Source organism: Podarcis liolepis, assembly GCF_965112155.1.
Source record: "Podarcis liolepis genome assembly, chromosome: 13".
Lineage (NCBI taxonomy): Eukaryota > Metazoa > Chordata > Lepidosauria > Squamata > Lacertidae > Podarcis > Podarcis liolepis.
The window spans coordinates 26,113,460-26,135,791 of NC_139573.1; the positions used below are offsets into that span (position 1 = coordinate 26,113,460).

At 40.4% G+C, this 22,332-nt stretch overlaps 3 protein-coding genes across 3 annotated transcripts; 1 reads left to right on the plus strand and 2 right to left on the minus strand.

Annotated features, from left to right (window-relative positions):
- Nucleotides 1-1,057: 1,057 nt before the first annotated feature.
- LOC310691033 (olfactory receptor 6A2-like) lies at nucleotides 1,058-5,176 on the minus strand. Its single transcript, XM_083470627.1, has 3 exons — nucleotides 5,146-5,176; nucleotides 3,840-3,990; nucleotides 1,058-2,364 (listed from the first exon to the last, which is right to left on the minus strand). Exon 3 carries the CDS (start codon nucleotides 2,335-2,337, stop codon nucleotides 1,366-1,368), a length of 972 nt encoding a protein of 323 aa, XP_083326753.1. The 5' UTR covers nucleotides 2,338-2,364; nucleotides 3,840-3,990; nucleotides 5,146-5,176; the 3' UTR covers nucleotides 1,058-1,365.
- Nucleotides 5,177-6,835: 1,659 nt separating this feature from the next.
- LOC310692532 (olfactory receptor 6F1-like) lies at nucleotides 6,836-7,834 on the minus strand (the record flags this gene model as incomplete). Its single annotated transcript, XM_083473478.1, has 1 exon — nucleotides 6,836-7,834. The coding sequence occupies one exon, from the start codon at nucleotides 7,832-7,834 to the stop codon at nucleotides 6,836-6,838; it is 999 nt and encodes a 332-aa protein (XP_083329604.1).
- A 9,011-nt stretch (nucleotides 7,835-16,845) lies between these two features.
- LOC310691063 (olfactory receptor 6F1-like) lies at nucleotides 16,846-18,045 on the plus strand. Its single transcript, XM_083470663.1, has one exon. The coding sequence runs from the start codon at nucleotides 16,860-16,862 to the stop codon at nucleotides 17,796-17,798; it is 939 nt and encodes a 312-aa protein (XP_083326789.1). The 5' UTR covers nucleotides 16,846-16,859; the 3' UTR covers nucleotides 17,799-18,045.
- Nucleotides 18,046-22,332: the final 4,287 nt, after the last annotated feature.

Sequence of the window (22,332 nt, forward strand, 5' to 3'; positions counted from 1 at the left end):
AGACGGAAAACTCGCTAGACGAAAGAGTTTTCCGTTTTGGAGGTGCTTCGCAAGACAAATTTCCTATGGGCTTGCTTCGCAAGACGACAATGTCTTGCGAGTTCCTGCTGGGTCCCCCCCCCCTTTTTCTATGCTGCTAAGCCACTTATCAGCTGATCCGATCAGCAGATAAGCTGCTAAAAGCCGCTAATAGCGCTAATCCGCTAATCCTTCAATGGGCTTGCTTCGCAAGACAAAAAAACCGCTAGACGAAGAGAATCACAGAACGGATTCTTTTCGTCTTGCGAGGCACCACTGTACAGTGGTACCTTGGGTTACATACGCTTCAAGTTACATACACTTCAGGTTACAGACTTCGCTAACCCAGAAATAGTACCTCGGGTTAAGAACTTTGCTTCAGGATGAGAACAGAAATCGTGCTCCAGCGGTGCGGCAGCAGCAGGAGGCCCCGTTAGCTAAAGTGGTGCTTCAGGTTAAGAACAGTTTCAGGTTAAGAACAGACTTCTGGAACAAATTAAGTATTTAACCCGAGTTACCACTGTAATGTGTTTTGAATCAAGGTGTAAAGGTGCTTTCACATGGACAGATTTTAAGTTAGAAGAGTTGACCTAGATTGCAGCCTAGGTTCCTGGAAACAATTCATTTACATACAGTTTGCGACAGCATGAATTCACTGACTTCTTTCATGAGATCCTTAAGGATCCATTCCATGTCTGACATAGTTCTGGTCTATATTTTATCAGTATATCCAAAATCTCCTGTTAGATAAATGAATGTTCTTGCCTTTCCAAGATGTGACGTGGGAACACTTATCCACACCAGAAGACATGTGATTTTCAGGAGGGTTGCAACAATGCACATTATCCATGTGAATTCAGATCACATCTCGCTGTGCAGTTCTACATTTTATTTAGAAAAAACTCCTGGCAATCAGAAACTTTTAGACAGCTTGGTATGTCTTTATTTTGGAATCAACAAATGGGAAGAAGTATCGGCAAAATCAGACTGTATAAACTGATTTAGTGTATGACGGAAAACCTGATGAAATGTATGAATGAATTTTATTATTTTGGTCACAGACCAGTTCCAGCCCACATATAATATCAAGGAAGTCATAAAACACGATAGGGATACATTTGAATTTGCAATTAGGTATAACAGGAACAATACAAATATAGCAACAATTAAAAAAATACAAATTAAAACTTAGATGAAATGTAACTTTCTGAAACCCACCCTGAAATCACAGAGGCCACATATCAGAACCTCTTAATGTTTTGGTAGTTTCCAGTGTATTTTATCTTTGCACAAGTTATCACGTGATGCTTGATGGTGAATGGAGAAGGTATCTGAATTTGGTAATTTTCAGTTTTGTGATGGCTTTAGCTTCTCTGTTTGAAAACATTTTGATAACATGGCTGAGTTATGTAAAGCTCTCCTTAAGGTCTTCCTCACTTCCCTGTTTCTAAGGCTGTAGATGATAGGATTGAGAAACGGAGCCACCACTGTGTAGAGGATGGACACCAGCTTGTTGAGATCAAAGGTTCCGATGGCCTTGGGTCGTGCATACATGAATATGGTGGTGGCATAGAACATAGAAACAACTGCCAAGTGTGAGACACAGGTGGAAAAAGCTTTCTGCTTCCCTTTGACGGAGGGGATTTTTGCAACTGTGCAAAAGATGCATACATAAGATGTTCCAGTGACTGCCAGTGAAGGCATGAGGACTGCTAAAGCTGCCACAAAATCCAACATCTCAATGGATGAAGTGTCAGTGCATGACAACCTCAACAAAGGTGAGAGGTCACAGAAAAAGTGTCTGATTGTATTTTTCCTGCAAAACTGCAAGTTGGAGATCATCAACACTGATGGAAAGGAAGCCAGGAAGCCACCTAGCCAGGAAACCAGACTCAAGACAGTGAATGCTCTGTGATTCATGAGTGTTGCATAATGTAATGGGTAGCAAATGGCCAAATACCTGTCATAAGCCATAGTTGCCAAGAGAAAGCATTCAGAAGAAGCCAAAGATAAGAAAAAATACAGCTGAGTGATGCAGCCCTCCAAAGTGATTGTCTTCTCACCCAACAATAGATTTGATAACAATTTGGGCATTGTTACTGAGACATAGAATATTTCCAAAAGAGAGAGATTTCCTAGGAAGAAGTACATGGGAGTGTGAAGGTGGTTGTTCAATGAAATGGTCACAATGAGGAGGACATTTTCCAGAACAGTTAGAAGGTAGATGGTGCTGAAAAATGCAAATAAATATAACTGATGCTGTGGAAGTTCAGGGAAACCCATAATTATGAATTCTACATGTGAGGTTTGGTTCCACATTCTTCTGTAAGTTAATTGCTGCTTCCGCTGTTAATAAAAACAGAGCATGCTAAGCACAATTCTTGGGGGGGGACGACAGTCAGTGAAATTGATTCATGCAAAGTGACATCAGTCATATCAATAAATCCACTTATACTAGTAATTATGGCATAGTCTGAAAAACCAATCTGGAAATTCTGAAATCCGTAACGGGGCAAATCAGATGAGAAGTAGATCAGCAGCTAATAAAATAGTCACAAGATTCTTACTCATGTGATTATTAACAATTTCAATGACTTTTTAAAATGTGTGCAGAGATTTATTCAGCCTTTGCTAGTGTTCTTCAGTTCAGGAGAGCATCTGTTGCTCATTTTGAACATCTTACTTGCATTTAGTAGTGGCTTGTAATTTTGATTGTGTGCTGAAGGTCCATTTCCTGGTCTGAGATTAAAATTTCTTCCCTCCTCACTGCAGCCTCCCCATTACAGCCAAAAATCTGCTCTGGAAGGTTGGGGGACCTTCAGGACCAGATTTTGGAATGTGCATGAGAAGCTGGAGGAAGGGGAAGAGAAACCTGAACTTGCATTGCAAACACTAATTTCTGTTATGGAGCTGGGAAGACAGCATTGGATGCCATACATAGTACAGGACTGTCAAAATACACTTCAGGTTTTATTCTAGTTGAAATGTGTTTGTGAGTCTAGCATCCGGAGAGTGATATCTGACTTTCAATTTACGGTATATACCTTCAATTAATAATAAAACCAATTCAAGCTATTCTCTATGGTTTTCAAGATTGAGAGCTAAACCATAACCCTCTAAAAAGGTAATAAATGTTACCAAAATACTCCATTGCTAATTTGGAATACAGTCAAATACCATGACAAACAGGAATTTCCCAATTGACCTCTATGTAATATAAGGTTACACATAAAAGTATGTGATACCTACATGAAATAAAAATGATGACCTCACTGCTGTCACTGACCTGTTCAAATGCAGACAGCTAGTGGAGGAGGAAGAAAAAGAAGCTGAAGCTATCAAGTTCCAATGAAACTGGCTTTGGAAACAATAACACAGGCATAATCAGGTTGTCAGTTTCTGTAATATCTCTTCATATCCTTATAACACAACTATGAATATATATTTTTTTAAAAAAACCATTGGTCTGTTTCAGCCAAATTTATGATCACATCCACACAATACATTTACTGTATAACATTTGTAAAACATTGCCAGGTATGACTTCTCCTAGAATATCTTAGGAATTGTAATTAAGGGTGCTGGGAACTGTAGCTCTGTGAGGGGTCCCACAGCAACTCACAGCACCTTTAACAAACTACAGCTCCAATAATTCTTTGGGGGAAGCCATCACTGTTAAAGTGACAGGAGAGTGCTTTAAATGTATAGTGTGAATGTGAACTGCGTTCAAATTGAGTTAATGCACCCTACTAAATTTGGCTGGAGCATGGGCTGCTTCAATGTATCTAGAACCCTGAGACTTAAATCTTGTACACACTTACCTGAGAGTAAGACCCATTGGATTCAGCAATGCCTACTTTTGAACAGACACGATTACACTGCACATCTTCTTTTTAACTAGTTATTGGATTGCAATAGTTCTGGAGAAGGTAGACCTTTCAATGGCCCATTCTCCATGCTTTCTAATGGCAACTGTAAAAAAAGAAGGAAATCCATACTTGGATGGTTCTAAAGTTCTTACTGAAGCACTTCTACATCTGTCCTCTTTCAAGGTGATGAGAAGCTCAGATGTGAGGGATGTAATTTTTCAAAGGAGTCAAACGAGAAATCCTAAATGAGTAGAACCCTGGAGCTTTAATTTCTCATAGCCTAAGAGATTTCCTTCTTATGGCTTTGCTTAGTCACAAATCCCACCTCTGTCCTATTACGTTAATAAGTTTATGGAATGCTGGGAGATCCACTTAGAATGTGGCTAATGATAGCAACAAGGTGTCTTTCTCTCTCCTCCACCTTCCTCCTCCTCTCTCTTTTCTCTTCCAGTTACCATACATTTGCCTCTCTACTGAACTGATAAAACACATTTAACAATATTTTGAAAGGCGGCACTTTATTGAAATCAGTGGGATTTAGCTTTCTTTGCTTCATTTGCCGACTGACCTTGGCTTGGCTACAGTACCCTAGGTCTCCAACAACAACAAAATTCTCAAAAAGCATATAATAGGGAGAAATGTGCTTTAAAATGCATAGATTAGTTGAGACAACATACAAAAATGCATCCTGTTATTGGAAATTGCTTGCACAATGGTTTATATAAGGAGAAATGTGCACTAAAGAACCACATTTGGTAACTGGTTCAAAAACACCAGAGCCTGGCTGAGTGATGGCTTGAATCTAGGTCTCCCCACTGGGTCCTGTTCCCAATGTAGTATGTTTCCGTTTGTAGCGAGGTGTTTATCAACTAAGCCACCATTGTAGAATCACCACAGCAGTATGAGGGTATGTTCTGAAGAATGCATCAACATGGCACCCACAGACACCAGGGTGCCCCCCAGTATGGCACCTGAAAGTGTTCGAAATATATATCCTTTCAAAAAAACATAGTGTATCAGAGATTATTAGCTCTTCCTGTTCAGATCTTGTTGGCACTGGTTCAACTTCTCCTTTATTAAACATACCCTCTCAGGCAGTCCCATGCTTCATTTGATATGAGGAATGGATATGCACCCTCCACCCCATTCTGAAGAAAGGGAAGCTGCAAAAAACTTTTCTTCATGAACGACTGCAGTGGTGACTTATATAGATGCACCCCTCCCCCACAATTGATGGAGGAAGGTGATGGATGCATACCTATACCTGTCTCTTTTTCTGCTCTTTTAATTGTGGCATCAATTTCATGTTATGCCATGAAATCATGGCAGCCATTTTGTGTTGTGCCATGACCACACAATAGTCCTTTTGTGACTGGTTCCCATAGCACCTCCTCAAAATTCCAATGTGCCCACTGGCTCAAAAAAAGTTGGCAACCCCTGGTCTGAAGGCACAAGAGGGAAGGGGAGAGAGCCAAGATACTTCCAGCCTCCTAGTAGGGTAGACTCACATTTTGAAAGTGCTCTCTCCCCTCCCCTCTCCTCTCCTACTGGGTCCTGCAGGCTCTGAAAACACCATAACTCAAAAATGCCCTCCACCATCAATGTTTGTTTCACCCCCCCCCCCGTCTTCCTCTCTGCATAACATATTTATGGACGGCGCAGAAGATGAGAAGCCAAGCTACTATTAAAGGGGCCATGGACAAAATTGCAGCTACACTAAAACTGCAAGCCCCTTTAAGAGCAGCTTAAATTGGGACTTCTTGTGGCAGTGATAGCTTAATTGTTTCTGTGGCAGCCCCAGCAATTTTGGGACATTTGGAAGGTATGTGCTATTACCAATGGAGAGATAAGGAAATAGTAGCAGCAACAGTAGTTCAGTAAAAATGTACATGAAGCTTGAAGCGTCCGTAAATAATGCATATTAAACCATTTAAATGTTTATTCATATTCTGTTGACCTTCATGTTAAACACAATTAAGGGGAAGCAATGATAAGTTTACTGCTTTGTCTTAGTTTCTTTCAATTTCTCCTCAGAGGGACATGGTATGAGTCTGAGATGTTTGCCTTCTTCTGAAAAGTCAATTTACCGTTCCAGTGGCAATGAGAGTTGTGGACTGGTGCAGTCATGGGGGAGTCGGGAGGGAAACTTCCTGTTCCCACATGACCAATGGACAATGTAATCTCCTCCATCATTTGCAGGGGTTGTCGGGACTTGCCCGTGAGTTGACCAATCATGGGCGAGCTAAGGGGCTGGACTTTTGAAGTAGACCTGAGTGAAATCTGACCCTGCCTTAGATCAGCCTCCATTTTATTTGAACTGGGTGTGTTTGCACTCAGAAGTGTGGTAGGCTTTATTACATCTTCCTATGCTCCAACCCCAACAATTTCGGGCTCACTGCACCTGGGGCCATAATGCACATTCTTGGGGCTCTCCTACACCTGTTGAAATCAGAGAATGTAGCATTATTTAGGGGGAAGGCCAACCCTGTATTGAGAACAATTTCTGAAACAATGTTAGATATAAAATTATTTTCCTCGGATATTTGGAATTGGGTCAAAGGGATGCTTTAGTTCAGGCATAGGCAAACTCCGACCCTCCAGATGTTTTGGAACTACAATCCCCATCATCCCTAGCTAACAGGACCAGTGGTCAGGGATGATGGGAATTGTAGTCTCAAATCATCTGGAGGGCTGGAGTTTGCCTATGCCTACTTTAGTCCCTTTGAAATGAAATTCACTTGATGTGAATTTGAGAGATTTAAGCTTCTGTTTAATACTTTCATCTTTAGTAAATGGATGAGGATAATAAAGAATGGTGGTGACAGAGAGCAGTGAGAATAGGGAAGGACACTGTAGCAATTCAGAAGTCCTACATCAAAAGCACAGATGATTCTGTGCACTGCCAGGAAATGTCCCATGCACCATGCAAATGACACATATACAGAACATCAGCCTCTGTCTTTTCTGCTAATTTGTAACATAGTTGTGAATCTGAATGTGGCCCTGAAAGCTTCTTGCACCTCAGTATTTCTGAGTGTGTAAATGAAAGGATTTAACAAAGGGGTTACAATAGTATTCAGGAGAGTGACAGTTTTGGTCAATTCTAGTGACTGATGCTTGGCAGGTGTGATATGTAGGAAAATGGTGGAACCATACCATATTATCACCACTGTGAGATGGGAGGAACAGGTGGAAAAGGCTCGTTGACGGCCTTCAGCAGATGCAATCTTTAATATTGTGGTGATGATATAAACGTAGGATATTAAAGTTATCACACATGAGCCCATGATGACAATACCAGCAAGTATGAACCATGCCATTTCTAATGTGTACGTGTCAGTACAGGAAAGGACTATCCAAGGCACAATGTCACAAAAGAAGTGGTTGATAACATTGGAGTCACAGAAAGACAATTGGGTAATAAGGAAGGCTGGTACCGAAATCGCTGCAAAGCCACATATCCAAGATCCCAATGCCATTTGGACAGACAACATTTTGGACATGATGGTGTGGTAGTGCAATGGGTGACATATGGCCAAATAGCGGTCATAAGCCATGACAGCAAGCAGGAAGTATTCTGTACATCCCAAGGAGAAAACAATGTACATCTGTGTGATGCACCCTGTGAAGGTGATGGTTTGGTGGCTCTTGGACACAAGGATTGCTAAAGTCTTGGGAATGCAGGCTGATGTGTACCATATCTCCAGGAAGGAAAGATTGCAGAGGAAGAAGTACATGGGTGTGTGGAGTTGTCGTCTGGCTCGCACTAAAGCTATGATGGCCACATTTCCAGTGATTGTCAGGATGTACATAAAGAAAAAGAGGGTGAAAAGGAAGATTTGTAGTTCATGAGATCCAGAGAAACCCAGAAGGATGAATTCCTTCACAGTGGAGTCATTTCCTTCTCTCATCAGAATCAGGTGTTTTTCTGCCAAAACAACATTCATGAAAACTTAGTGATTGGAAATGGTGGCTCTTATACTCTCACTTATTTGAAGAAACATTAATAATGCTCTCCATAGAATAACTATTAGGAAATAAAAATATAAGCCAAAAGTTCATTGTGAGAGGTTTTTATTAATTTAGCACTTTAGTTCAAAATAATTTCTTTCTCAAATGAAATATCACTACTTCTCATATAATATCAATTTGTCTTACTGTAAAGATTTCTATTCATAAATCAGTTTATATTATTTTGTCCATTTTTACACCTCTATTTTCTATACACTTTTGTTACAGGTCTTCAGCCTAGAATTAGTGGGTGTGTAGAATACATGCTGCATTTTCTGTCAGAAGGGCAGAGAGATGCTTTGATTTCTGTTTACAAAATTACTCTCTTTTACTCTGGATCTTTGGCATATTAATATCATTAGTAAAAAATAAATATATTGGAAAACCAAACAACACAGAAATAAATTATCACAGGAATATGATTTACACTAATGAAAATAATATATGTTCCCCTGAAATTTACTATTCCAGCAACTGATTAATAAAATTCTATTTTCATTAAATTTATCAGAGATTTTTCTTTGCTTCATAATCTTAGGATGGTAAACTGTAGTCATGAGGGCTATATCCAAACTTTAAACCTATTAAACAAGGAGATGCTCTAGAAAAGTTTCACTTTGTAATGTTTTTCTTAAAGATTTTCCTGGTGTTAGGATGCTGACAATGATGGCTTTAATGGGATTTTATCAATGGCTTTAAGCATGTGTTATTTTGCTGTCCAACATAGAGCAAGAGAAGTCCATTATTTTCCAAGTCCAGACCACTATGCACACAAAAGGGAAGGTGGCAGTGTCGGGTCTTGTGGAACAGTGGGGGAGGGAGGGCATTTCTCTCTGCTGTGATCTTGTATGGTCCCATGGAATAGGGATCACATATTATAGCAAAAGTATTTACAGTTGTCCCAATTGTTTAGAGCCGATAGATGTGAGTGGGTACTTATTTTTGTGTTTGATTTCCAATTAACAGGAGTAGTTAATTGGAAAGTCCATGAAGAAATTTGAAAGAATATAATTCTTGGGGAAATCGCTACTACCACATCTACACACATTAACCATTACATTTACAAATACAACTTATTTCCCTTCTTCTGAACACTCTAAACTTCTGTCATTGAAATAGTAGAGTTTAGTTCTATTAATTTGTCCTGGATTGTGCCCTAAGTGATTTATAATAAAGGCAATTCTTACCTTTCTATTGTTCCGATTAAGCTGATGAAGACCTCAAGACCAGTGTCACAATTAAAGAAAAAACTTCATTCCTTGGAGATAAAAAAGTTGTTATTGTTATCTGTGAATTTTCTTGCATTAAAATAATAAGCATTCTCACTTGAAAATTTATGGTGCTTGCCTAATCCATTGCAACACATTTTTTAGTTTCTGATCCCATGTGTTTCAACCTTTATGCATCTTTGTTGAGAATTCTCTCCTGACTACAGACAATAAATTTATACACTTTGAGTAAATGCAGTGGGTGCTGCTTGATTTATTATTAAGTCGCAGGAGTAATATCTGTGTATTTATTTACTTATTTTAATGTGTCAGGTGTATTGGATCAGGGAGAATGGGTTTTTCTCCCTAGGGTATAGGAGGAAACTCAGTCACAAACTTTATTTATATATAGCATCTGCAGCTGGAAAAAAAATCCCTGAGCAGCTAACAAATAGTGACAAGACTCTGTTTCAATATCTCTCTTTTAAAAGCAACAACAAAAACACAGTATATACAAGTGTAGTTCTATGTTGCGTGCATCTGGAACATCACTGCAGTCAATCATTACTCAGGATGTAATTGAAGGAAAAAAGAAATTATAGATAAGCAAATAATTTTAGAGCTTTTATTTTGGGAGGGGAAGGTCAGTTTAAGGTAGGGATGGCTAACTCAAAGCTCATGTCCTCATGTGGCCCACCAAGCCATAGGAACCGACCTGCTCATCCCTGCTGCTTTATCTATCATTCTTGTTGGGTGATCAAGATCTATTTTTGCAGATAAGAAATATCTAAGGAGCAGACAGAGCGCAATATCTCCTGAATGGGATATAAACTTTTATCTTGCTGCCCTTTAAATCTCTCAGTTGCAGTCAGAGCAGAAATGGCTCACTGAGTGACTTTCTAAAATCATCATCATCATCAAGACAAGCTGATGATGAAATGTGGAGAAGATTGGAAACAATGAGAAACAGAGATACCAAAATTGACAGATTCTACCATCCCTACCACCAGCTTCGTTTCCACTTGGTTCTTCCCAAAAGCCAGATAGATAAAAAGTGCGGAAGACATATTGGATTACGGCAACCATTTCCAGCTCCAGTGTGTCTACAAATAGCATAAATGATTCAGTTGTTCTGCCACAGAGGTTTTGCTATCATTTTTGAGATAATTTTAATGTTTAATTAATAGGAAACAGGCTTGCCATGCAATCTTATGCATAGTTGATGAGGAGAGGCAGAGCAATCTACACCCCTAATCCACAACGCTGGAAGCTTTTTTGAGGTCTCTGCCCAGACCTGTCTGGCTCTGCCAGTAAGGATCACACCAGTTTACTCACTCAAACAATTGGCTGGTGGAAAAAGTGTTGCGTGTTCAGACCCAGAGACCTCTCCCCTAAATAAAAACACATTTGACTCAAATTTTAGTTTTGGTTTTTGGCAGAATTTAGGCCACAACTTTATTGATTACAGAAAAGTGAGTGGTTGCATAGGCTCTGGTTTGACTAGGTCCCTACACCGTTGCAGGTAGCACTGACCCAGAGCACTATCATAAGTCAGCCAAGGGTGAACACCTGTGGTAGGTGGAAAGCCCGGGAACAGACTCTGTCCATTCTCCCAGATGCTCCCCTGGACTCAGGCATAGGCACAGCCCCTCTCGGGGGTTGACCAAACCAAGTTGAGTCCCTGGATTCCTTTAATGGAATACCCTTCACATAAGGATGGTGAGACCGTTCTCCCATCCCTATCACCTGAACCAGTGCCTATCGACCACACGAGCACCCGCACCCACCGCCAACCACTCACACCTGTAACCAATCCCATAACCCCACTAACACTGCAGTCAGCCACAAATCATTCCCAATCACAGACAGATGAATCCCATCAAGCCTGTAAAGGGATGGATCACTGAAGGTAATGCCCGGGTGACAGATCACCGTCCCACCCAAGGCCAGAACTTCATGGCCGCTGTGCTCTGGACACACTTCCTGGCCCTCTTGGTGGCAGCTGGGCAACTGGCTACCGAGCCACACACATCACTGCCATCAGTGACCAAAATTTTTGAGTCCAGGAAGAGCTGCTCTCAACTCTTCCAAGTCCCCCCCCCCCACTTCAGATTTTAAAGAAGGGTGGGCGCCTACAAGCACACCACCAAGCAGGCGCAGTTCCACGAATAAAAGCCACATTGTATTGGGTAAGCCAAATGTCAGCCTCAGCTGAATTCATCCCCATTTTCAAAGGGGCTGCAGAAGCCTAATTGGGGGATGGGGATGGAACAACTGCAAGCTCCCTTTTACTGGGTGCAAAGCCCCACGCCGGGAAAAGACCCTTTTGTAGGTGAAGGGTTGGTGGGGGGTTAAATTAAGATGAGGAGAAAATAAATTAAATTAGAAAGGAACCAGGAAAGAGGATAAAAGGAATCAATATCACCAACTGACAATCATCAAAGGCAAGTCTCTCAGCTACACACAGGACAGGTTGCTCTCTGTTCCGTTTGCAAGAGGCGAAAGAGAATCTCTGGGTCACATGCAAGGGATTAAATAGGTCCCTTGAATTGTTTAGGCTGCACCCCATTGGTCAGATTACACCCAGCAACGAGTGACCTACCAATTCGGGTGTTGTGGCTATCCAATAGTCCCACCCACAACCAGGAAGTCGGTCTCCAGGTCTCACCGCAACACGTGCCCTCTTTTAGGGAGGACACACTATATCCCTAGAAGGAGTGTTAGACAGTGGGAAACCACCAAAGTGGGCACAGGAGAGTGTGACCTAGGGTCTGTTAGATCCCAAATCAGCTCTGAATCCATATTTTTCCCTACGCCATTCCTGCTTCTTGCTCTAAGCGTACTCTAACAGATCTCTCCTCAGTATCTCCCTCCCCTTCGGGCACATCAACCACTTCTTCCGCTCCCAGGTTCCCCCCTCCCTCCAGGGAACTTGAAACCACTGGCTCGTCCTTGACACTGCCTTCCTGGAATATCTCTCTGGGTTCCCTAGTGGGAACCCGGATGCTTGGTTCAGTACTGAGCTCAACACTGATACATGAGTTCAGTACTGGGTGACTCCTAAGGTGAGGGGTTGTGCTTCCCAACCTTGAAAGGAATGCCATTCCATCAGTAGAAGCTGAGTAGAATAAAGACTTGATCCTCACCCTGCTGCCATACTACCTCCACCTACTGTTTAATCATCAAAGTTATGGCTTCATTTCGCCCCAAACTGGTGTTCATTTTGTATTATTTCCACAAGACCCATGAGCCACAAATATGCACCTGCCTGGAGAGAAAAAACTCTAATTTCTGTGGTTGGTGTTTTTTAATTAACAAATGAAACAAGCTAAGGGGTCAATCCTAAAACTCGTGAAAGACTGACTTAAAAGGCTCTTGGATGTGGCATTACACACATATTTATGCCACCAGTAGCTCCCCCAGGCCACCTACAAAAAACTATGTGGTGATAGATGTGCCACCAGTGGCAGTGAAAATGGGAAATTCTTTTGGGTATGGAGTTTGTTTCATGGGTGGTCTTTTTATATTTTTATTATTATTTGGGAATTAAAAAAAGAAAGAAGTTCAGTTTTAAGATCATTCTACGAATTGTTAGCCATCCTGTGCTTAAGAAAGGTGGTAGATTAAAATGTAAAATAGAGAAAGGCCCATGGGAAAATGAAAGTACAGGTTCAAAAATGCTGAACCAATGGGCTGCATGCAGTTTACATCCATCTGAGGATGCAAGTGGGCTGTCATGGTTCACGTGTTGCATTACTCAGCCATGAGGCCCACAGTGTGACCTTGAGCCAACCATGCTCTCTCCAGCTAACCTATGCCACTGGATTCCTATTAGGGTAAAATAGGAAGGGAAATAGGAAGCATGTACAAAATCTTGAACTTCTTGGAGGAAAGGTGAGATATAAATGGAATAATGATAAAACAAAACAGCACAGCAGCAACAACAACAACAATTTTATAAAAGCCAGTTTGAGTACTTGTTATTTATACCCATAGTGGTGTTTAATTTAGCTCCAGGCATTTTCATTCTTCTCTATTAGAAATTGAAATTTCATATTGAAATTTGAGTTATCATTGCAATCCAAAACCATGAAGAGAATTGACTGCAAAAAAATATGAAATATCCTTGGGGGGGGAATCTATTCCATAATTGCTTGAGAACATTTTGTATGAATTCCTTGGAGATAAAATGTAAAGGGAAGCTCTGATCGTGTCAATGATATAAATATACCTTGCTCAGCTGTCTGTATCTCAGGTGCTTAGATGGGCTTTCCCGGTTCGGTTTTAGACTCTGTGAGTAGAAACAATGAGGGATGTAATAAATATAAAGTAGCTGATGACTGAGAGACTGAAAATGTATACAGTATGTGTGAATTATAGGATGGGTGAGTGGGTTGCTATGAAAATTCAAAGCAATATTGTCTGTGTATGGATATGAAAGGATGATGCAATAAATATCTGTGAAGTAGCTTTCTTTACTTATTTTTTCTGACAGTTTTTAAATATTAAATGCATTTGTGATCAGCAATCCATCAAATGGAAAAAAATACTACTTTGAACAGCTGGCTGCAGCTTTCCCTGCCAGTAATAATAATAAAAATATCAGAGTAGGGGAACTTTTCTCAGCCCAAGGGCTGCAGTTCTTTGTTTGCAGCATGAAAGAGCTACATGCCAGAAGGGGGTGAAACTAGAGACAAAGGGGAAAGAAACAACAGATGTGACTCTTACTGTTGCAATACATTCTAGCCATGCAAAAGCCTGAGGCTTCTGCAAAGAATCCACTCCTCATGTATCTTCACCCTCCATCCATTAAGATAGCTGAAGGACGCATTCCAGATAGGCAAAAGCACTCAAGGAAGGAACAGAGCAGGACTAATGAGGAGTCTCATCTGGGGAAGGGCAGAGAGAGAGGTCGGGAGGGTCACAATTGGCCTCTGGGCATGAAGATCAGCTGAGAAGCAGCTGATCTGTTTACATTAAAATGTTGGCATTTGTCATCTTGAGAGATAACGGAGTGCACCTCTGGGAGTGATATTAGTGCTGCATTAGTGACCTCCCTGGGGCAAAACCCTGGGCAGTATGTACACCCCACTCTTGGCCTTGCTGATGGGATCCAAAGGAAAACAGAGAAATATGTTTGGCACCAGCTTGGCTGCAGGAGTTGCCAGAAGGAGGCACACAAGGACCCATCCTAATGTCATATGGGCTCCAGATTTGGGTAGGGTTCACTCTTTAGCCTTTTCTTCTCCTGAAGATATCCCACAAGACAGCAGAGGTTTAGGATCAGAGTTTTCCCTATCCTAGAGGGGTACCTTCCCAGGTAAATGGGCCCCATCTGCCCCTTACTTCTCTCTACAGCACACGAAGAAACCTCCTTCGTGACCACTGGACCCACTATTGGTCTCATGCATTCAATCTGCTGGCGCCTGTCTTAAGATGCAGGGCAAGTTCTTAACTCTCTGAGGGATTGAGATCCTTTGGCTACCCTCATCTGGTTTAGCCAGCCAGCTGAAGCTGTTTCTGGGATATGGCTTCTATCTCATTCTGATAGCTTCTAGGAGCACAGGTGAGAGCTGAGTGCAGAGTGGGGGTCAAAGGTGGATAAGCTACCCAAAAAGAGCACAATGTGTCTCCTACCAGAGGTACTCCCACCCCCTAACACCCTATAAAATCATACATTAAAATGCATATAAAGCAATTGTACCAGTGTGTTGGTCAGTGGGAGAAAACTAAAGATGCAAGAGCTGAAGAGAGAGAGAAGCAGTATTTTATACCCCCTTTTTATTATTACTATTTTCTTAACAATGTCCCTCTCATGTATATGGCAGCTTCAGGGAATAGGAAGACTTTGTTTCCTTTGGATCCATGCTTTTCCCTGATCCACTTCCAGCATGACCAAATATTCTTTGGTAGTCTTTTTGGCAATAGTAAGATAAGGTTTATGGCAGCTTTTGGGGTGGCCTTATGAAATCTGATCTCACAGTTCAAAGATGCTCCTCTCTCTGTTTCCTTGGAGAGGGAGAGCTACATTTCCCAAGGTCAATAGGATTGCAGTGTTAGTGAATTTAGAGCAACATCTTTACTGACTGAAGAAGCAAGCACAAGTATGGGCATTAGTGGGATAAAAGCAGTCTTGACTCTGTACAGGATTGCAACCAAACTCTCATTCTCAGAAAGGTGAAGGAAGCATATTGCCTAAGAAAATCAAATAGCTTCCAAGCTCTGTTTGTTTTCAGAACATGTAGGCTTTGAGATAAATTTGATATTGAATCTTACATGCTGGATTTCCTGTATATAAAAAGAGAGAGAGAACACTATTTGTTAAAATTTTTGATTTTAAAAAAAAACTCTCATAAACATCTAAAAGTCCATATTTAATCTGATTTTGAGACCAGACTATACAATATGCAACCTCTACAAACTGAACCCAGAACACAAAATGGAACCAACTGGATGGTCATTTTAAATATTTATGTATTGTTTGATATTATTTATTGTCTTTGTACCTCACTTTCCCATCTGATTTCAGTAACTGAGCTCAGATCACCCAGTTAGCTTCATGACTGAATAGGAATTTGAACCCTGGTCTTTCACTAAGCAACACTGGTGCTTTGAATTCCAAACTGAAATGAGAAAACTCAAGAAAACAACCTTTTGAGTTTCTGCAGCTCCAGACATTTAGCAAAAATGGGTTTTTGCTAGGCTCCCATGGACACATTGGCACCATTCAGGCAAGCTTGGTGGTCTGTGTTCAGTTGGTTGGATCACAAGTAAAGGTAAAGGTAAAGGACCCCTGACAGTTAAGTCCAGTCGCAAACGACTCTGGGGTTGCAGTGCTCATCTCACTTTACTGGCCGAGGGAACCGACTTTTGTCCACAGACAGTTTTTCCGTGTCATATGGCCAGCATGACTAAGTCACTTCTGGCGAAACCAGAGCAGCACACGGAAACACCATTTACCTTCCCACCAGAGCAGTACCTATTTATCTACTTGAACTTTGACGTGCTTTCAAACTGCTAGGTTGGTAGGAGCTGGGATTGAGCAACGGGAGCTCACCCCATCATGGGGATTCGAACTGTGGTTTAGACCACAGCACCACCCGCATCCTGGATCACAAGTAGGAATTGTCAAATCTGTCCATTTTGGTTTCTCTCAGTTTCTTTCTCATATTAAAGTAACAGATCCCTAGTTATAAATACTATTAGAATACAGTAGATGCTTGGGTTCCGAATGTGATCCATGTGGGAAGCACGTTCGCAACCCACAGCATCAGCGAACCACAGCGCCGTGTCTGCGCATGCGCGGGTCGCAATTCGGTGCTTCTGCACATGCACAAAGCGCCATTTAGCACTTCTGCACACGCACAAGCGCCGAAACCAGGAAGTAACCCGTTCCAGTACTTCTGGGTTCAGCGCAGTGAGCAACCCGAAATCGTGCAACCAGAAGCGTCTGTAACCCGAGTTATGACTGTACTGAATATTGTTCTGGTAACCTTGTCTCCCAAAATGCAGTTATAATTCAAAAATTCATATCAGTTTTTGTATTAGCAATGCTGGGAATTCCTTTTAAGGGGGGATATAGATTTTTTTTATTAAAAAAAAAAACCAAACAAACCCCAAAACCAAACCTCAATTGATGTAAATTCTACCAACTTTGTGCAGGGATTGTCTGTAATATTCATATTGAGGGTAAGGAGAAATGTTCTGCATATTCATTCAGAATTGTGTTCCAGCAGGTTAAAGAAAAGAACAGATGGGAGAAAACAACAGAGAAGAGCAAAATAAATCAAGAGTGATGGAATTCATTCTGCTTGGCTTCCCTGGGTCTTCACATTTCCAGCTAACAATCTTCATCATCTTTTTAAATATGTACATCTTGACCATTTTGGGAAATTTCTGTATTATCCTTCTAATAGTAACCAATCGCCGTCTCCATACTCCCATGTATTTCTTTCTTTGCAATCTCTCTTTTTTGGAAATATGGTACACAACAGCCTCTGTCCCAAAGATCCTGGCTATGTTCCTCGGAAGAAGCAGAAGCATTTCTTTTACAGGTTGCATTTTGCAGATGTACTGTATTTTTTCCTTTGGGTGCACAGAGCATTTTCTAATAGCCATCATGGCTTATGATCGATATTTGGCCATATGTTTTCCCCTTCATTACAGCACCATTATGGACTTTCATCTTTCTAGCAAGTTGGCAGCAGGCTGTTGGCTTGGTGGATTCCTTGCTATGTGTATACCAACCTATCTGCTCACAACATTGTCTTTCTGTGGCCCCAATGTTATCAATAATTTCTATTGTAACCTAGATTCCTGGATAGTTCTTTCCTGCACAGACACCCACTTTCTTGAGATAACAGCTTTTTTCACAGCTATATTTGTCATTGTAGGCTCCTGTGTGACAACCCTTCTTTCCTATATTTACATTATCCTCACCATCCTACGCATCCCCTCCAAAAAAGGAAGACAAAAAGCCTTTTCCACATGTTCCTCCCATCTTGCTGTGGTGATTATTTGGTATGGCTCCACTATCTTCCTGTTTGTAAAGCCATCTAAACAGACCTCATTAGAACGAACCAAAGTAGTGAGCATCTTCAATCTTATTGTGGTGCCTCTTTTGAATCCTTTCATCTATACTCTAAGAAATAAAGAGGTGAGGGATGTGTTGAGAAAAGTATTGTGCAGGTGATTAACAAAGCACAGATGTGAAGGGGAAGGGAAATAAATAAATAAAATCTGTATTAGTTGGCCTAGATTTTAGCAGCAGACAGTCTAGTTGTTAAGAGAGTTGCAGATGACTGGAGTAAGATTTCTGTTTGTGCACGTGCTCACACACACACACACACTTTACATGGACATTTGGATAGCCCTAGGTGTGTCCACCCCACATATGATTCCATAAAACACCTTTCTATGAGAGAACTGAAACTTTGAGCATAGAGTTAACCTGTGTGTTGTTCAAAGTGTGTGCCTATCAACCCAATAAATACTCTTCACACAGAGCTATGCAAAAGATTGGTTTATTAAAAGCAGTTACTAGAGACACCAACCAATTCAAATTAAGCTTGATTTAAGATTAAATCTCAGAATCACCACAACATTGTATAGCAATTTTATCTAAATCATTTGTCCTATTTCCTGTTTTTGTTTGTTTGTTTGTTCGTTTGTTTGCAGCTGGTGCGTAGAGGGCCACTATGTGTGTTACAAAGCTATTTCTGTCACTCAAAAGAAAATGAACCATTTCTTTCTCTGGGACAACAGTAACTTCTCCACTAGCAGAAAACAAGCAAAATGGCTTAATAATGAATTAGGAAGCTTCTTCCCCAGAATGATATACCCACTGACTTCATTTTGTCTATTTGGATAGATTTCCAAAATTGCTAATCACTGCTATGCCATCATTCATTGGGTGCAAACATTAAAACTGGGACAGTTGTTTCTCACAAAATGAATGTCCAGAGCGGCACCTGCATAGTTTTGCACTCTAAGAGGTTGGTTTTTTGGGGGAAGTAGGGCAGGGCGATCCCCAGGGATGGCAGATACTAATGATGGCTTTCCCTGCCTCACCCTAATAAAAAAACCTTTTACCTTTTACCTAGAGCATCTATAAACTGTTTAGACACCATGGCTCAGTGATTGGTTCTGGCCATTGCAGCCATGGTCAAAATTGCCTCTAGTTACTTCTAGTTGTTTTTTCCTATCTATCTATCTATCTATCTATCTATCTATCTATCTATCTACAAATCACATCTCTATAGAACTTCCAGTTTTTCAGCACAATTACATGTAAGTGGAATGCACTAAAATAATACTTAAGGATTTAAAACCAGCTATGTTTTGAAGCAATCACCATCTTGCGTTTGCGCCATTTTTGTAAAAAAATATTTATTTCCTTTTCATCATGATTCACAACACATTTGCACAGTATTTCTTACATGGGAAAAATTGCACAAAGGACTGTTTTTTTCTGTTTCTTTTTAATTGTTCTATGGTTAAGCATAGAAGGTTATGCTAGTTGGCCTTTAATACATATGGGGGTATAACATTGAATTATTACATTTGTGGAATATATGTGTGTGTTCTAAATAATATACATAACTAACAAACAATCCTAAATAAATTCTAAAGCATGTATTTATGTGTTTTTTTCTTCATTTGGCTTTTCCCCAAAAAAGAATTACTCAATGCAAAGAAGTCAAAAATATACACAGTATACAAAATGCATCAATTATTAAAAAGGGTGAAAGGGTTGTTATACTGTCATTTAATTTCTTTCAAACTTGGTGCTAATCTTATGCAAAGGTCATACTCTATATGTTTACATTGTTCTAGCTGCCTCAAAGGAATCAGCAAAGTAATTTCTTTAACTCAACTTTTCTTCCTCTTCAAAAAGTTCACTTGGCTGATGCTATCTCAGTTAGAAACAGCTTTCCTTTGGGAATAAATATTGTAGTGTGTGACATTCACTTTATATTTTAATGTCAATTGTAGTATAATGTCTAAGTCACTGCACTAGAATCAACTTTGATGTATAATGGGACGTTAAATATACACCCAACGTTCATAATCTGTGATTCGTCTGCTTTTGATTTGGTGATGAAGTGATCAAACCTTAATTCAGAGTTAGTTTCTAAAATATCAAAAGTGGGAGGAGGATCAAATATACAGCTCCCCGGCCTGAAAAACGTTTAAATGAATTATTTGTAGCCTCTCGGAAAATCAAGAAATGGTTACATGGGACATTTTTTATAATGGTAAGCTATTTTAAATTTATCTTTAATAAGTTTGATTTCAGAGGTTCATATCACAGCACTTTTATTTTATTCAGCATGTTTTATTTCAAGTTATAGCCATTCAGTCTTACATCTATCTGCAGACCTTTTCATAATTTTCACTAATTTACCCTAAAGGAAGGTAATACTGGTAAATCTTTAGGACATTTCAACTCAGATCCTAGTAACACCTGTGTTTTTTTATGCTTGTTTATTTTGCCCGGTGCCTTTGTGTCCAAGTGTCTGCATACTCTAACATGATAAAACTCTAGCAACTCCCATGGTCAAGAAGCTTTGGAACCTTCTTGATCATGGACCTTGCTATAGATAAACAGTGAAAACTCTCAATTCACATCCTGAAAGTAAGAAAGAGCTTGGGATCAGTCTAACTCACACATACATACTCATGATTGCATGACTGCCACCTTGTTTGAATGGGCAATGGAAGGCATATCAGGGGAATCAGGACACATATCCAGCCGTTGGCAAATGAAAAAAAAATATATGCAAGTGTTGCACATGGTATCTTTGAAACTGCTATAACATAACGGTTACCATTACCACATGTTGTAAGAGTGATTTTCATTAGTTAATCATTAATTGGATGGAGAAGTAACTGGCACATTGTGATTTGCTCATTTGAGCTGAAGAAAGTGATGAACAGCAAACTCCAAAGCACATTCACTCAGAAGTTAAATTTCCTATGAGCATTTCCTCGGCACTTTCTGTTTGAGTAAGTGTGCATATGATTGTGGCCCCAAAGAAATTCATGTTTTGATTATTAAGACTCTGCACACACTACATAAGAGTAAGCTCCACTGAAGGTACTGCAACTTATATCTAAATAACCAATGTGTATGACTGCATTTCATGTGTCATTCATTTCAGTACAATGGTAAGCAACTGTGTAGAAATAAAAGGCAGAATGATCACTTCAGCTAATTTCCCTGTTATTTGGATTGCAGAGCCTCCAAGTGTCCCTATTTTGTAGGGACGTCCCTGATTTAGAGAAGCCATCCCGATTTCTCATTTGATCCCAGAATGTCCCACTTTTCCTTAGGATGTCCCTATTTTCATTGGAGAAATGTTGGGGGTATGGAGTTAGGCAGCCCCCAAACTGTCTGAAAGCAATCCTGTAAAGGGAAGGGTTTTTTTAATGTTTAATGTTTTATTATGGTTTTTATATATGTTGGAAGCTGCCCAGAGTGGCTGGGGCAACCCAGTAAGATGTGTGGGGTATAAAACCTACATTGAGCAATATACTGATTATATGCTGTGAAATCCTATTCATAATTATTCAGAAGTTGGATTGTAATATATGTGTGGGTATTGTCATATGTGTGGGAGCCCTGTTTCCACCAGGCAATTCATGGCAATATAGTATTCCTGTTAAAGCACTGGATTGCCCCAGATTATTCTGATTTTCCACAGCGTTGCTTAAGCAATTTGACTCCAATTGAATATGACCTGGTGGGTTAAACTTCATTACCTGGTGGAAATTGTGTATCTTTGAAAGATGCAGTGTAGTTCTTGACAGTTCTGAAGGGAAATGCATAAATACTTTTTTGAAAGCATTTCAAATGAAATGAACAGGAACTGAAAGGAACTGAAATTAAGGATAAAAATGTATAAAAATACCTCTACTCGTTCGCACTGCACAATAGTACATAGCACTGGATAAAATTTTCTGCTATAAATGTCTCCTCTCAAATATACAAGAAAAAGCAAGTCCTCTTAAATGAATATTCCTTCAGAACATGGGAGGGGGAATTGTGTCTTTATTGAGCTGTGATAAATATATTGCATGGCCAGGCGGAGACCCCCTGACCCCAGGCGACACCTGGGTGGAGTAATGATTCATGACAACATGCTATGGGATTAAAATTGGCCACAACTTTATTAAACTTTCAGATGTAGGGAGACCTTGACTTAGGCAGTGGGCGTTTATATGCATACTTGTAAAGAAGAGGTAACCTGCAATAAGAAGGCATAAACTGAGGGAGGGTCGGGTGGGAGAAGCTCTGGAGCTGACTGAGGGCTCCCAGGTAAGTTCCACCCTCTATTGTGTGTGCAGGGCGGTCCCAATCCTACCTGGCCCATTCCCCTGGCAACGTCTCCCCAGCTGGGGTTGGGTTATTGTTTAAGGTTAGGCAGGAACCTCCAGGTATCTAGCTTGGGGAGGCAAAGGTGGGCTGCATTGCGGGGAATTGCGTAGGCTTGGGGGGAGGCTGCGCACGACCACACAAACAGTGCCCCCCATTTCATGTGGGGAGTAGCCATTTCCATTACAATGTTATTTCCATCCAAATTGATTTAATGGCTTTATTATTATTTGTTGAGTCCAGATGCTCATCATGGCTTTACAGACTTGGGGAAAATTGCAAGTTTTGTTGTCAGAGAAATGAATAGGAGTAAAACGGAGAGAAATCAAAAAATGTTGTGTCCATATTT

Excerpts from the sequence above, each read along its gene's own strand:
- LOC310691033 (XM_083470627.1), bottom strand. The coding sequence starts at position 2,337 with ATGTGGAACCAAACCTCACATGTAGAATTCATAATTATGGGTTTCCCT.
- LOC310691063 (XM_083470663.1), top strand. The coding sequence starts at position 16,860 with ATGGGAGAAAACAACAGAGAAGAGCAAAATAAATCAAGAGTGATGGAA.